General features: G+C 37.1%; 1 protein-coding gene across 5 annotated transcripts in view; it reads right to left on the reverse strand.

The window, feature by feature from the left end:
- Positions 1 to 17,749, reverse strand: part of GRID2 (glutamate ionotropic receptor delta type subunit 2) — a 1,449,748-nt gene that overhangs the window by 226,001 nt on the left and 1,205,998 nt on the right. For all 5 annotated transcript variants that reach the window (XM_079153230.1, XM_079153229.1, XM_079153231.1 and 2 more), the window contains one exon: positions 12,073 to 12,268. In XM_079153230.1, the coding sequence (XP_079009356.1) occupies positions 12,073 to 12,268 (196 nt within the window). The remainder of the gene's footprint in view (positions 1 to 12,072; positions 12,269 to 17,749) is intronic.

The following is a 17,749-nucleotide window of genomic DNA, read 5'->3' on the forward strand; positions in this document are numbered from 1 at the left end:
TTTGGCAAGAAAGTAGGGAGGAGAGACACTCTTAATTTATTGATAGAAGTAGAAACTGGCATGTTTTTAGAGACTATGTTGAGAATAGTTAGTAAATCTGTGCATTTGCACATGCCCTTTAAGTCAACTAAAAACCCAATTTTGGGGCTGTATTGATAAGAAAATAAAGATATATGAAAATGTATGTTCATTATTGCTGTTTTTAAGAGAAAATAAATGTCCAAAGAACAGTGATCTGATAAATATTCAAAGTTCATGGAATATTTTGAGGGTATTTTAAAAAGTATGGATAGTATATGCAAACCTGAAAGATGTTTATGAAAGAAATTTAAAAAGATAAAGGCAAGAAAGGTTGACTGTGGGGTAAATCTGAATGGCTAGAGTTGAACAGTTTTTAAAATTCTTGGGGATTATGATTTTTAATTTTTTGTATTATATTTTTCCAACAGAAATTTTTAGAAATGTATGTGAATTTTCTGATTTAGGAAGTAGTCTTTATATAAGAACTAAATAAAAGCAATGTACCATTTAATATATTTCTTGGATAAAGAAGTTTGTAAATATAATGGAACCACCAGGAATCAAAGATATACCTATTCATTCTTCTCCATCCTGGGGAAATCCAAATTTAAAATTCCTTCAGAAATTTTTTTCTGTGTGAAAGTTTAGATGTGTGTTTTACCAGAACTAACAGCAGAGGCTTGGTATGGCTGCCAGGGGCTTCTGCAGTTTATCCTGAGTGTACTTCTCTCACTTGGTGATTTAACAGTTTGAAATCAGGATCCTAACACTCACTAATTAATGTTCCAGAAAAAAAATCTTATAATTCATCAATTCCATTTCCACAGTTTAAAAAATATGAAAGAAAACTGAGGTTCAAAGTGTCTATATGTTCTTTTCAATCCAGAAATTTCTTTTCAAATATTTTGGTTATTCTTTTCATATTTCTGCTCACTTAGTCAGAATTATGTGATTAATGTCCAATTAGTAAGTTCAGATGATACATGGCCCAGTATGTGTCTCAGTTCCACAGGCATAGGCAGCACCTCCCTCCCTCGTCACCTTATTGTGCACCTTATTCTCTAATTCCTTTTAGTTTCTTGCACATGCTGTGATCTGCTGTGATCTGCTCACCTTCATGCCTTTGTTCAGGCTGTTTCCTCCCTACCCACTAATTGCTATCTCCGTTTGACTTAATTAAATCCTCCTTATTCTAAGTTCAACACCACTTCTTCTACAAAGTCTTCACTGACCTGAACTACTCTCATTCCCCAGGCTAGGCTAAACCCCTTTCTCTGAGTTCTCACTGTATCTTGTTCAACTCTCTTTTTGATAGCAATTATTCTGCAATTTATTTAATAGCCACTGAATAAATGTTTGTGTATAAAGGAATGAGCAAATGAATGGACGAATTAGAAATGAATCTGGCTAAAAAACAAGAATTGCAGCAGACCTGGCTTTCATCATGGACTTAAAAATACATTTTTTTCCACTGTAAAAACAACAAACTTAAAAGTACATGCTCTGCCAGTGGTAGGTTGGTAGTATCATCTAGTATTGTTGTCTTTACATATACAAAATACATCATTATTTTCATCAATACCCTTTCTGGTATATAGAATCAAAGAGTGTGTGTGTGTGTGTGTGTGTGTGTGTGTGTGTGTAACTGGAAATCTTGAAAAAATCTTTATTTACATTATGCTTTGTGCACTTTAAAACCTGACATATTCAAACTTAAGATACTTATGACTGCCTAAGAAGTTTATGGTGCTAGATCTTGCCTCTCTGAGGAAACACCTGACTGATTTTGATTTCAAATATCTATGAGGATGATTATTAAGGAGACAGGCTTTAAAAACCAATAATATTGAGAAAAAAACCTACCACTCAACTTCAGGCATTAGAAATGCAGTAGCAGGCATGTTGGAAATTATCTCTGTGTCTTTTTGCTCTCCTGCTGGTGCAGGTCTCTTCTTTCATTGTGTTATTAGTGACATAGACCTAAAACTTTGATTTCTGGAGAGCAGAAAACATACCAGTGGGAGGTGAACTCCCAGCTACAGGGTGAAGTGCTAAAGTGAATAATATATTGTTTGTTGGAATCATTTGGCAAAAGGGCAAATGTAGAAAACACACCAAGCCCACTGCTCTGCAAGCTCAGGCTTGGCATTTTCATAGCCCAGAGCTATTTAGTATTTTGTTTTGTTTTTTTCCCCAAGCAGAGTTCAGTTTGATTATTCTTTTCTGTAATAAGGGCCTAACCCACATTTTAAGGTCAGGCACCCCATCAGTTTATTACCAAATTGCTCACTGAAGCTCAGGTTAGTTCTTACAGCCTCCTGCTGCAGGCTCATTAATTATCATCTACTTCGGCATTTTTACTCAATGCCAACTGATGCTCTAAGAGGAGCGGGGGTAGAACAACCTGAAAAGAGGATATGGCCAGTGCAGTTCAGGGGTTTGAGGTACTTAAGACCAGAAATAACTATTTGTGAAACTGTGTCACAGTTGAAATCTGTTTTCAACTCATGGCCTTTTTTTCCTTTATCTAACTTGATAAGTGCTTATCCTCAAGTCAAGTCAAGCTTCACTGAGCTGTGGGAAGCAACGTCCTCAAGTTTCCCAGCTGCTAGTAAGACTGCTGTGAGCCAGGCTTTCACCTGCCATTGGAATGAAGAGGGGCCTCATGCCTCAGTATGCTCTTGCTAACATGTGCACCCCCACCACACACTCATCTACTCATCAACCTGTCTGCCTACATCCCATAGGCATATTGATCCTATATCCCAAATGCCCACCATCATGCAAAGTCCAAGGTTTCCAGGTCACTACTTATATATATTTCATTGCTATGGATTTCACATCCTCCGATTTTGATCAATTTTCTTATTTCTATCCAACCTCCAGATTCTTCCACTTTGCTCTAGGGACATCGCTATATTTCGTTATATCACTAAATAACTTTTTTTTTTTTTTCCTAATGGGAACACTCTTGGGAGAAAAAGAGGGTGCAGTGAATAATGCTGAAGCAACTGGAAAAATTGAGACTGTCTCAAACAAACTAATACAAGCAATCAGCTTACCTACAGTCTCCTTTTTTTTTTTAAATTTACATTCTTTTGCTAACTACAACTTGCTTCTGCTCTGATGAAGTGCACCAGGTACCCCCACACAGAATTATGCTTCTCCACTTGTCAGAGAGACTTTTACAGAGTATCGACAGGATTTCACAGGAGTTCTGCAGAGAGCTCAATGTGGTTTGAAGCTTCTTTCTTGTAAATGCCAGGTTTGCAGACTGTCTGTCTAGCCTAAGAATATGGGACAAAGAGTAACTGTTAAGTTCCCACCCACTGATATGTAACCAACCACCCCACTGAGTATAAATCTGAAAGAATTTCCAGACTTGGGGTTCAGACATTTTTAAGCTTAGCCCCTCTGGACCACTGCAGCTTAAATAAACCTGCTTCCTGAAAATTTCTAGGGTATCCGGCCTCATCTATCCTACATCACTGGTACTGTTTCTATGGTCTTCTCAAATGGTGTCTATTTTTCTTTGCTACAACATTTGTGCTGTCTGGGATGGATTAGGAATGGGTGTCCTTTTTGCCACTCAAACCACTTGAAGACCCTGTCTCTAAAGTTCTTTAGCTTTGAAGTTCCTGTTATCAGACTACACTAGACCCTGTCTCTAAAGTCCTTCAGCTTTGAAGTTCCTGTTATCCAACTACACTACCTGCTACTCAGTCTGGCAGTGACAGCTGACATTGTGCCTTTCCTCCGGCACAGCTCAATTTTATCACTTGGTTTACTGTCACTCTTTCAAATACAAACGGTTTATTCTTGGTGATTTGATTCTTCACATAGAAAATCCTTCTCCAGTACTTGACTATCAATCTCTTGTCTTCCTCTTCTCCAAAGAGCTTGTCTTTTCTTTTGTCTCAGCCACCTATTCCCATGTCCGATCATCTTCAATAACTGGACTCTTCATTATCTAAATTTCAAATATGGCACCTCAGAACTAACTTCATATTACTTCTAATTCTACTATTCTGGATCACTGACTCCAATATTTCTCCAATTCCATTCAGGTTTAAAATCCACTCTTCTTGCCATCCATTTGGTATCTTCAACCACCCTTGTGCCATTGCTTCCTTTTACATAGATTACATTCCATGATCCATAATAATCATCATTTTTTTGGTATAGACTCAACTTTGTTGTCCTCTATCATATGTACCTGGTAAACAACAATTCTAGTGAAATCTACTCTCTGCTGACTTTTGTCACTCAGGCTAGAGAAAAACTCACAATCATGCCAATTGGTCATGACCAATTGTAAGAGAGCACTTAGGCCTATCTTAGAAGACCCCTAGTCTACTTTTCTCCCATTTCCCAGAATTACTACCCCCACACTGCATCTCCAGATTTTCTGTCCTGCTGCTTAGACTTTGATGATGAGCCTCCATACACTCCTGCTACCCTATCACATTTCCATGCTATCTGCATGCATGTACACATGCTCTCCCTTTCCCCCTCTACTATGGATGGTGTTATGGTTTGAATGTGAGGTGTCCCCCAAAAGTTCACATGTGAGACAATGCAGAAGGTTCAGAGGAGAAATGATTGGGTTGTTAGAGTCTTAACACAATCAGTGAATTAATCCCTGATGGGATAATTGAAGTGGTAGGGTGTGGCTAGAGGAGGTGGGAATTGGGGCATGGCTATGGGGTATATATTTTGTATCTGGAAAGTGGAGTCTCTCTCTCTCTGCTTTGTGATGATGTGAGCTGCCTCTCTCTGCCACATTCTTCCACCATGATGTTCTGCCTCACCTTAAGCCCTGAAGAATGGAGCTGGCCTTCTATGGACCAAGACCTCTGAAACTGTAGGCCCTCAAATAAACCTTTTCTCCTCTTCGGTTGTGCTGGTCAGATCCTTTTAGTCATAGCAGCAAAAAAGCTGATCAAAACAGATGAACTGTGCTTTGAAGTCCAAACTCTTCACCTGTGTACTAGATCCCAGGACTTACCTCCTACCCAAGTTTTCCAGCAGTTCTCCTGTATTTCTCCTACCTCATGAATTCACCTATCTTTATCAGACCTTCAATACATAGATATTGTGTATGCCTTCTTTCATTAAAAATTTTCCCCAAGGTCTACATCCAATTCCAGGAATCCGTCTCATTAGTCAGCATTTCCTTTGAATAAAACTCCATTGAAAAAGTTGTCCATTCTCATAATCTTCACTCCCTTCCCAATTCTTTTTTCTCTCCGATTTAATTCTGATTTCTTATCCTTGTCTTGTACTGGATTTGGTCTTGCCAAGGTCACTGGTGGCTAGTGGCTGCTGGTTATCAAATCAAGGATTAGTTCTCAATCTTCCTCATATTTGATTCATGAGCATCATTTGACAGATTGTGGGTCCTTCAAACTTTTTGAAACGTCCCCCTTTTTTTTTTTTCATTTGCTTCTAAACCCACTCTTGATTTTCCTCCTGTCTCAAGAGTGGATCCATACCTCACCCCCGTTCTTATCTTGCCTTCCTTTAAATATGAGACTGTCCTAGAATCAGTCTTAGGACATCTTTGTTCTCTAGATATACTCACATTCTTGGTTACTTCCTTCAGACTTATGCCTATAAACACCAATCAGATAACTTAATAAAGCATTTCTTATTAATTACCATGTTAAGGACAAATTTTCATTTGCCTTCTTAAACCTGTTTTAAACTTAGTTTTCCCAATTTCAGTGAGTGACAATTTCATACTTCCAGCACCTTAGTCCAAAGACATTGAACTTGATGTCAATTACTTTTTGTTTTTACATTCCATTTATGATCTTTTAGAAAATCAGAGCTACCTTCAAAATATGTTCAAATTCAGTCACTTGTCACCACTTCCAACGTTACCACTAAGGGCCAATCATCAGTGAGTCTCACTTGGATATTGCAGTGGTCTCCTTACTGGTCTCCCTGTTCCCCCCCTCCACCTGCCCTGGTCTCCACATAGCACCAGAGTAAACCTTTAAAAAGTGTTAGATTATATCACTCAAAACCCCTGCACTGGTTCACAATATCTGAGTAAAGGTCATTAAAATGGCTCACAGAGCCAGGCATGGTGGTGCACACCTGTAATCCCAGTGACTTGGGAGGCTGAGGCAGGAAGATCTCAAGTTCAAAGCCAGACTCAGCAAAAGTGAGGCACTAAGCAACTCACTGAGACCTAATTCTCAATTAAATACTAAAAATAGGGCTGGGGATGTGGCTCACTGGTCAAATGCCCCCTAGTTCAATCCCCCCTACCACCCCCCTGCCAAAAAAAAAAAAAAAAAAAAAAAAAGGGCTCACAGAATATTACGTATCAGTGATTCTGAATCATTTGAATGGGAAATCCCATTTCTTCCACTTCCCAATTATGATACAACTGGAACTTTAGTGCAGTTCAAAGCATCAGCAATTTTAATAGCTTCCATCCTGACACCTCTCATTCTGATCTGATCTTCTGTGCCTCTGCCCTAAAACCCCAAACCCTCTCTGTGAACCCTGTTCCAGCCACATTGGCCTTGACATTCTTCACCATGCCAACTTGGCCTCTGCCTCAGGAATTTTAAAGTGAGCTTCACTCTGCCTGGAGCACCTCCTGTTCCCTCTCTCTCCCCACTACTGCATGTCTCACACGCTGTCAACCTTCAGGTCTCTACTCAAATTTTGCTTTTTTCAAAGAAGCCTTCCTTGACCATTTTATATGTGATATTCCTGCATCTGATCCCCTTTATTCTTATTTTTCTAATCATTCTATAAAGCATATGTTTATGTGCTTGTCTGTTGTCTTCTCTTTACTACACTACAATCTGTGATAGCACAGAGACTTTGCTTGTTTGGTTGTCCTTTTCAGTGCCTAGAACAATGCCTGGTAAATAACAGGTGATTATGTGTTGAATGAGTTTGTAAGATAGAAGATTCATGTAATGTAGTTTTTCAGCCAAAGCTGAATAAAACTGGGGTAGACTTAACAGTTTATAGGGTCTGGCTGTCTTTCAAAACCCCTGATATTGGCCCATATTATTCAGTCTTTTGTTTTGGCTTCCATTTCTATGTTGTGGTTTTCTGAACATGATTGGTGCTGGGTTCAGTGGTTTGGCTTACTGTCCTCTCTGAACCTTACCTGTTCCCCCGAGTAATGGTATTCCTCATACAATACTGCTCTTGAGCTTACAAATTGATGCCATTCTTCTGATTAAATACCATTAGTATGGGCACTACCACTCATTTTCCTGTTACCATAGACTTTTTAGTATTATTTACTTAAAACACTGTGATCTTCTGGCTAGGATGGGAGTTCTAATCCTACCAATTTTTCTCAACTTCCCTAGTGGTATTCATCGCCAAGTTTCTAGAATGGTTTGTTCTTTACCACCTGAGTTACAATGGATTTCCAGGAAATTAATATAGCCCTCATAATAATGAAGGACTATTTTGTTTCAGTGTTGTTTCAGATCCTTCATTCCTAGTGCAATCCTTACCTGTGATCTGGAAATTTCTCCATCCACTCTCAGAAATCAATTGTTTTATGTCCAAGTCCCTTATAAAATAAGGTGACAGACTAAATTCCATCTATGACCTGATGCCAGTAACTGCTTAAATTTGTAGCATTCTAAGATGTATTTGGGTGTTAACAGGAATGGACTTTGGTGGTACAATTTCAGAATGCTGCTGAGTCCCAGCGCAGCCCCCTGACTCATTTCCATCTCCCATGTTGCCACCATAAGTTTTTCTCAATGCAATAGTCATATGATTTGCCAAAATATGAGTCAGATCATGTTATTCTTCTCTTCAAAACCTTTTAAAGATTCATTTCTGTTAACTTCTTGTGGCTATGACCAAAATACTTGACACGAACAACTTAAAGTAGGGAAGATTTATTTTGGCTCCTGGTTTCAGAAAATTTAGGCCATAGTCAACTGGCTCCAAGGCAGAAATCTCATGATAGAAGGATGTGGTGGAGAAAATCTGCTCAGCATGTGCAGGGGAAGCAGAGATAGGGACAGGAAGGGGTCAGAGACAGATATATCCCCAGGTCACACCCCCAGTGACCTACTTCCTTTAGTCACATCCCACCTGCATACAGTTACTACCAAGTAATCCATTCAAATAAATAATCCATCAAGTAGACTGATGATGTTACAGTCCCCACTATTCAATCATTTCACCTCTGAAAACTGCTGCATTGCCTAATACACGAGCTTCTCAGGGGACAGTCCAGATCCAAAACATAATGACATCCCACACAGAGTAAAAGCTAACTTAGACTGTTTTATACAGCCTTGATTTACAAATAAAACTTTAACATGCATATGAATCATCTTCAGATCTTGTCAAATGAGATCCACATTCAGAATGGCTGTGGTAGTGGCTTAAGAGTCTGCACTTCTAAAAAGCCCTCAGGTTAAACTGATGCTGCTAGTTCACAGGGTCACACCTTGAGGAGAAAGACCCTACATGAGTTGTCTCCTCTTAACATTCTAACCCTCCACCTCTCTGAGCTTCTGATATGTCTGATATTATCCCTTATAATATCACACTTATATTATCCACACTGGCCTCCTTCATAGTCCTGGAACATTCTGGAAAGCTCCCACTTCAAGCCTTTGCGCTAGTTGACACTCTGTCTGGAAGTATTTCAACTAGATATACCGTACTCCACCTGCACCCTGTCACCTTGCTTTAAGTTTTTGTTCAAATTTCACTTTCTCAGTGAAACCTTTCCTGGCCACTTGATCTAATAAAACAGAACATCCTGCTTCTCTATATTTCCTACCTCCCTCTTCTTGTACTTTTTCTCCTTAATACTTCTCACTACTGAAGGTACAATATCCTTTATTAACTTTGTTTATTGTCTGCCACCATGGTTAGAATGTAAACACCATGAAGGCACTTGTTTACATTTCTGTTCACCCCAGTGATTAAACCCTAGCACATAGAAGATGCCTGGTAAATAATTGTTGAATGTTTGAAAAAATTCTGTTACATTATTCAAATCATACTTTTTGTATTTATGTAAAAGGTCCTAGGCAGAGCAAGATAGAAACAAATTTGTTGTAGTTTAATTAGGATTGTTCAGTACAGGTGAATGTCTCACAAGAATAGTAAGTCAGGACTCATCTACTTAATGCTTATTTATACAGATTTTCTTGGTACCAGAGGAACAAAGATGTTAGAGGGAATCAGGATCCACCTTTAAGTAAGAGGAACTTAATGAGAGTAGTAACACAATTAAAAACAAGCACAGCCTGAGACATTAATGAGATCTTTTTCAAGTTACAGATCATGAGGGCTGTTTCGCAGTGGTACAGGTTTTCCTGGAAGGCAGTTACTATATGTGTGGATTCCTGTCAAAGATACTGTAGAATAAGTTTAGCCTTTTGTGGAATGTTGACCTAGAAGACCTCTGAAGTCTTTTCTGCCTGCACAAATTAGAAATCAATGATAGAGAACAGGAAGCTGCTTTGTGAAGTGTGCAATTTGAGTTGCTCGAAGAATCCACAGTCACACTTCATATGTTAGAGTTCTCAATTTCATGAACCTCCAGTGAGCTTAGCAGGTGAGGAGGTTATTGTTTGTTTGTTGGTTGGTTTTGTTTTTTAATTTTGAAGTTGGTCAAAACCTTGCAAACTGAACCAAAGTACATTTCATTATTGTGACCTGTCTCTGCTCAATCAATTTTCAGCTGCCTCTGCCTGGGGTGAAAGAAATATATAATACAAACAAATTTCACTGAGATATTTTCTGTTAAAGGTATGAGGGCATTCTTCACCAGACTGCTAGTAAATCAGAAAACAGAAAAGATGGTATAATAAATATTTGAGGCCTTAATTTTTTAGTTTTAAACTTATTAGCCCTTTTTTTTATCAGCATATTATCATGAGATAGAAATTGTTCTTCACTACTTTCACTCCATTTTCTTTTTATTATGTCATAATTTTAAGTTAACACTAGGAAATACTGAGCAATAAAGCTTGGTAGTTACCAATCTCTCACAAATACATGTCTAAGGTAATCTTCAGAACCATCTTACGGAAGGTTTATGGCTATGATCATACTGTTTCACTAAATACTATACATATATTAGCTTAATTAACCTTGACAAGCTGGGTGAATTAGGAATTCTTACCATCAAGATGAAACTCTGAAGGTCCAGACACACTACATAGCTAGTCATGTTTACACATTTTATTAAAAAAAAATGAGCTGGATTCAAAGTCAGGTCAATGTGCTTGCAAATCTTATGTTTTTTAACATTTTTATAGAATTTATCATAATTTTAAACATTTGTTTATTCACGTTTCACTTCCCTTTTATTTTCCTTACAGACTATTACATGAATCTAGTGCTTATTTCTGTTGATGAATTTATCACCAGTTCCTAGGTCAGTGTCTGGTACATAATTGGTACTTAGTAAATATTTGATGAATGAATAAATTAATGAATGAGTGAATACGTATGCTTTCAAAAAATATTTCAGTTAGACTATAGATGTCTAGCAAAAGAAAAGAAAATGAAATATCTCTGGAATGATATAGTATAGAAAGAGATTATTAGGCATGGGGAGATTTGGCTCCTGAAATGGAATTGAAATATAAACTTTGAATTACTATTTATACTAATCTTCAAGGAGAAATTTTCTTTTTAGCATTAGACAATATAAAGAAAGAAAACAACTTTCCCCTAAACTGTTTAGCATTATCATTCTGCAGCTGAAATTCATCCACATTCTAAAAATGTCCTCCTTCTCTTCCTTGTTCCCTATATACATGTTCATTCACCCACCCTATCTATCCTTCTTACCCTCCACTTTACTAAGGACACCCTGTGAACTTCCTGGAGCCAGTGGTCCTCACGAGAAAAATAATAAAGAAACATTTTAGGGTAAATTCCTGGGCCCTGGGAAACTGGGATTTGTATAATGAGGGAAAGGAGTTAAAGGCCATTGCTAACATCTCAAGGATATTCACTTCCTTAAAGGTATTGTTAGTACTTAGAGAGAGGTTTACTTTAGCATTGTCAGTTGTCCAACTAATGGCATTAATGTGGTAACTGCAGAATTACTGGGCTGACTTTAGTGGCCAAGGAAACAGTGATAGCAGATATGGGGCAGCACATGGAGGGCTGAGAGTAAGCCTATGGCTGGGTAATTTTAATAGTTAAAGAATTCTTAGTATAACATCTACCTCTGAACAGGAAACTCAGGCTTGGGGCCCAATTTTTCTGCTGCAGAAGATCATAGAGGGAAAGTGTAGAGCACTATTGCTACTATTATTGACATTCATTCGTTCATTCATTCCATAATTATTTGTTGAATGGGGATCACACCGACTTTCAATAAGTTAGCACCTGGAGACAATTTTAAGCAAAAACCATTCAGTTCTCACACAGAGGTTGATAGGGCCTGGACAGCCTCAATATTCATGTAAATAAACTACAGTCCAGAATAAAAATTAGCTTTTTCAAAAAAGGGGAAAAGCCTTTCTAAACCTTTTTTTCCTATTATTTCTAAATGACAGTTATAGAAATATAAGATGTATATAAAGATTTTTCACACTTGGAAATAGAAACACACATTTATAGGTACATTATTTGTTGACAAGATTAAATTTTGCTTTGAAATAGCTTCATATAATTACAAGATAAAGTTTTAATCTAAAAACATGCAGTGTAGAAAATACACTGTCATTTAAAAGAACTGGATAAATAAATGATATATGGGGAGGAATTTGTAAAAACTTTTTTAGTCTGCATGTTTGTAATTCCTTAATCCTTTTCAGAACAAAATACCAGTGCATGCTTTTTAGTTCTAGAATTCCATGGGAAATGGATCTGTTAGACACTACAGAAGACTTTGAATTCCTCTCCTGATGTACTGAATTGCTTCAAAACTTTCTTTATATCAAAACAAGCTATAATTTAACTGAAAATTTTCTGTAAGAGTTAACAGAAACAAGAAATAAATTCCTACTTAGCAATTCCAATGTGGAAGATAGTATGTAAAGACTATTAATAAAAAACCATGGCCAATACCTTTTGAATGCCTGCTTGGGACTCCAGGACATTGTTCTCTGATCCATTGCTTCGGTTGATCATACGCCACATTTGGGAGTACATGCTGTCCCTCTCAAAAGGATTCAATCCCTTCATGCGGACATGCTCATATACTGCAGAGTCCAGGACTGTGCCATAGGGGATGTCTGTTTGCTTGGAAAGGTCCTGAAGAGACCTTGATTATTTGGAGAGAAGAGAGACAGAGGACATAGTGATTATTTTCAAGCGAAAGTAAAATTTAAAAAACAAAAGGGCAATACATGTGAAGATAGATTAAAAAATTGTTTTGCTTATTTTGTTGTTTCTTAATAGAGATGAAATGTATAAGGAGTACTGATGTTAGGGTGTATTGTAGCAAATTATGAGACAAAATAGTCATTATTGAAGGAGAGGTGCAAATTTTTTAACTATGACTTTCAGCAAACTTTAATCTGCATTTTGCAATTTAATCTGCAGTGCTGTTTTGGTGAACTGTTACTGGGGAACAAGAAATCCAGTAATCCCATTAAAATGATCACAAATTAAATTCAATTGCCATGTAATTATAAATAATTTAGTAGTTAATTTTATGTAAATTATAAGCATTAGGCCTATGTTCTTCTAGGGGGCAAGCCTTTAATAGTTTTAGAAAATAATTACATTTTATGTAAACAACGTGTTTTTAAATAAAGTTTATGTTTAACAATTAGTCATTATTTATGGAGTGGCTATTGCATAGGTCATACAATTGACATGTATTATCCTTACAGCAATGCCTCACATTCAGAACAGTGTTCCCCATGTCATTGATCAGCAAACCTTTAGGTTGAGAGAATAAGTGTCTTAGAGTACAAAATCAGTGAGGTTTAGAACTAGGATTAAAATGTAGAGCTGTCTGGCCCTAAGGCCAAAGTGTTTCAAATGCAAGATGCTTACTATTATTTCTGTATTTCTCTTGCAATATTTACTCTGTGGTTTTTGTTTGTATATGTTTATATTGATTGTGTGTGTGTGTGTGTGTGTGTGTGTGTGTGTGTGTGTGTAGTAGTAGTAGTAGTAGTAGTAATAGGGAGAGGGAGGTGTTTATATTGATTGTGTATGTGTGTGTGTGTGTGTGTGTGTGGAGTAGTAGTAGTAGTAGTAGGGAGAGGGAGGAAGGGAGGGAGGGATGGACAGAAGGATAGAGAGAGAGACTTCTATTTGTATTCAAATAGGATAATTTTCATATTCCTGGAAGGAGAATATGTTTTTAGCTTTCTTGGTTTCAGGATAATGATCCAGGATTTTCAAATCTATCTTTGAGTTAGAGATGGCATTTAATTGTCCCAGGTTATCCATCTCTAGTTTGATGGACAGTTTCCTTAACTTTGGGCTACAGAGCCACTCTGTAATTTCTGATTTGGAGAACCTGTTACCACTCCTGAATTTGTGTATGTGACTGACCTTAATGACTGACATAAAAGTGTCTTTGGCATAGTGTTCAAAATCAGATGCTGGCATGCTTCAAACTAACTTCTAGGAATGGGAGCAGATGCTTTGGAACACTATACCATATTTTGAACAAGAAAAAATGCACTAGGTACTCCACAACCATGAGCCATGAATCAAAAGTAATGTATACCTCTGACCTTTGTTTTGTTTCTAAATGGAGTTAACTAATGATTTCCTGAGGGTCTTTAAAACCAACACATGCATTAGACAAAAGAATAGGGAATATTCTTAAGTTCACTAATCTCCATCATGTGCAAAATTGTGTTGCAAACAATAAATTATAGGCCCTATTTGTTAGAGGCATATTTGTGCCAATTTTTAACTATGACTTTCAGCAAAACTTAATCTGCATTTTGTTGAATTTTGTGTTGTTGATACATATTATTTACTCCAAGGAAACTACTGCCATGATAATTTCTTTTTTGCTTTACCTATTCATTGTGTAAATGATGCATTTAAAAAGTATTATTTGATGAGAAGAATTTTCTGGAATATTCTACAACTATTAAATGAATTTCGTGCATTTTCAAAAGATAACTAGAGTGACAATACAAATGAATAGAGTAACAGGGCAAAAGCAAGAAAAAACTGAGCCGCATGTAGCTAGAATACAACTTAATGCTCGAGTGACAGGGTATTTATTTCTGGGACACATTGTAATTATCTTGGTGATATTGTAACAATAAGAATTTTGTTTTAAGAGAACAATTTGCTACTAATTACTGCTCATTTATTGCTTTTCTAGCAATGGGAGTAAAGCTGTATTAAAAACACAATATTTTCAACATATTTCCCACTGTGTAGTTGAAGGTACTCTAAAATGGTAACACAGAAAGAAGAAATAAAACATATCTATACAGGTTATAACAGATCCATTCACTCAACTGTTGGAGGCCAGCCACCATTGCGGGCCCTACAGGGCAGCGGCCTCCAACACTCAACTTCTATAAATGCAAGACTCAAGGTGAAAGAGTTGGACACAGCACCATATAGAACTTGAAGGTTCATGTTATGGTTCACCAGAAACCCTATGAGCATATGATCAACCACCTGATGCTTGGGAGTTCTGGCAAGGAGTCTTGATTATAATTGTCAGGAGACTTCAATTTGGCAAAGGTAAGATTTTAAGTTTATGGTGAATTTTTTTCCTGTATCTAAAAATACAAGTGGTTTGCACAAATAATCACACCAGTAAATGCTGTTCAATAAATTAATATTTTCGCTTAGTCTTCCATGAAAACAGAAAGCAAATGTTGGGTTTTTTTTTTTTTTTTTTTTTTTTTTTTGTACTAGGAATTTAACCCAGGGGTGCTTTACTACTGATCTATATCACTTACTAAGTTATTGAGGGCCTCGCTAAGTGGCTGCGGCTGGCTTTGAACTTGCGATCCTCCTGTCTTAGTCTACCCACACAATGAGATTATAGGCACACGCCACCATGCCTGGCGAATGTTGGGATCTTTAATATAAACAGATTTCTGTATCATAGCTTCACCTTAAATATTAGTTTTAAAACCTGAATATAGATTTATACTATCACCAGTTTAGTTGGTGAATCCATTTTGTATACAATAAAATTTTAAAGGAATATCTTAATATGTTTCCTATATGAAGTTCCTGATGTCAGAAAACAGGCAGCTTATTTTTAACATGCTTCAAGTTTAGAACAGCAGAGCATTTTGTAATTTAGAACAAAGGCATGTTCCTTCTAGTAGTTTCTGATATGAAGTTCAGTGTATAAATTTGCCTTGAGACATGCCTGCAATAAAAATTACAGCTTGTCGGATTCAGTGTCGTTCCATTGTAGCACACCAAGACAGCACCAAAGGTGACAAAAATAAAATGACTGAAGCAAAATGAAGTGAACACAAACAGCTTATTATAGAAAGTGAAGGCTGTTTTAGGAGCCCAGCATAGAAAAAGAGTGCCTATCATGAGCAGCCATCTTTTTTTTTTTTTTTTTTTCAGGCTAATAAGATGTTAGAGTAAAAAGAGCAGGAATGTGATAGCCTATGTTATGAACCATTAAAAGGATTCTATTAGGTTTTTCTACAAGCTGTAATCCTCAAACATTGTATCAGAAGGTCAAACGCTGAGTGAATATTATTTAAATAGGGCCAATCACTGCTTTAAAATGCAAAACAATCCTGGAATCATCCATAAGCACCTAAGACACAAATTAATTTACCACGTGAATATCAATATCTCTTTCTAACCATAGGCAATATTCTCCCAGGTTGCAGAAGGAATGGGGGAATCTAGACTATTTCAAAATAGAGCTATCTGTGAATACACTCAAAATATACTCTATTTTTCTCACTATAACCCACACACCACTTAATGAATGCTCACTCTGTCAATCTATTAAACCTGAACCCCCCTCAGACACATTACCCCGGTCACTTGTTCACATGGAGTGAAAAATGAAAGTATGTGACTATAGGTGGTAAATGGCAAAAAAAAAGAAGCAAACCCTTTGCCACACTAATCAGACTTGTTTTTCCAACGAGTTGATTCTTTTATTTCCCATTCTGCTCCCCCATCAAACTGATATCAACCTATGGGCACGAAACAATGCTGAGAGAGAATAGGTAAGCATCATGTAGCTATTTATATGAACATTACATACATCAAGAAACTGGCAATTTAGGTAAATTCCGTGGAAATAAATTATAGCAATTTAAATAGACCTAGGCTGATTTAAAACTCTTTACACAAGAATAAACATTTAAACCTCTCCAAGCATTTAAAACTAATTTTGATATATGTAATGGTCTTAAATATAACTGACAGCATTTATATTGGGTACAGTAGATTTAAAGTCGAGCATATCTGTTATTTGTGAACTGTGCTTTGTTAGGTGCTCCTCTAAACCTTAGATTTTTTCCTTTCTAAAGTGGAGAGAATAAGTGTCCTCCTCAGAATCATGAGAGAACCTATCATAACAGTCTCTGACCAAAGTCCCCCTTGTCCATTTGTGCTTATGATGATGGTGATTAAATAATGCCACATTTAATGATTTCTAGTGAATTTCTCTTTGTGGAATTTTTTTTTTTCTTGGCAGAGGCAGGATGACCCTTTATGACCTTTGTGAAGAGGAGATTCATGCATTGGAGTAGAACTGAACAATATTTGGTTTCCCTTTTAAGTACAATGTTGAATGATTCTTTGATACTTAATGGTCATAAATTTCTTAATAGTGAACTATTTAGGAAGGTTATGACTTTTATTAATGGAATTATGTTGCAATGAATGTGTCACTAAAAATGTTCATATTTCTAAAACTGTCAGCTAGTTAACATCCGAAGACTGTTCCCTCTGCAGTGAACTTTCATTCATATTTTAACCTATTTTCCTTTTACAAGAGAGTAGATGTTATCCATATAAAATTTTTGAAGAGCTCCCATAAACCTCTCTGTCCCATGTCACCATCATCTTCTTTTAAAAAAATAAATTGAGCTTGGTTGTGGGAATGCTCACCAACAAATGATAAGTATGAGCTGCCAGCTCCATCCCAGGAAGGGTAAGTCTAATCCAATTTTTAATGGAATAGAACAAGTCAACTCAAGTTATTACATCAGAAGGGATTTTTCTTTGGGTCAGGGAGAGAAATGAAATGTGACTGATAGGATTAGCCCTTGATACTTCAGGCAAAAGGAGACAGTGGAAAAAAGTCTAAAAGGGGTATAGGACAAGCATCCTCCAACTCAGCTCAGGCCTCTCTCCCCCTTCTCTCCCCTTCTCTGGATACTGATTACAGCATCTGCCAATGCTCAGATACTGCCAGGGCTCAACCAAGGGCTCCAGGGCTCTCTAGCAACCACATAAAGAGCCAGCATAGTACCCAGTACCCAGTGCCCACTGCTGTCCATTGGCTGTAGCAGTGGACAGCTGTTATGCAGAGAGGTAAGAAGCAGGTTTTCTAGGATAAAAAGTGATTCAAAATTTAAAACTTAGAAGAACAACATGCTAGCAGAATGAGAATGTGCTGTTCATATTCAAGAAGCAAGTAAAAATGTTGGAAAACAAGAGTGGGTGGGTAGGTGAGGCAGGCTTGTCCCTGAGAGGTACTGTCCACAGTCCTGGACAACCTCTTAGTTTCTAAGAGTGTGGGTTTTAAGACATGAAACTTTAATTTGTGTTTCAATCATTGAACAAACTCTTTCTCCAAAGTTCAATTTCTTTC

This window comes from Sciurus vulgaris, assembly GCF_902686455.1.
Source record: "Sciurus vulgaris genome assembly, chromosome: 9".
In the NCBI taxonomy this organism is placed as follows: domain Eukaryota; kingdom Metazoa; phylum Chordata; class Mammalia; order Rodentia; family Sciuridae; genus Sciurus; species Sciurus vulgaris.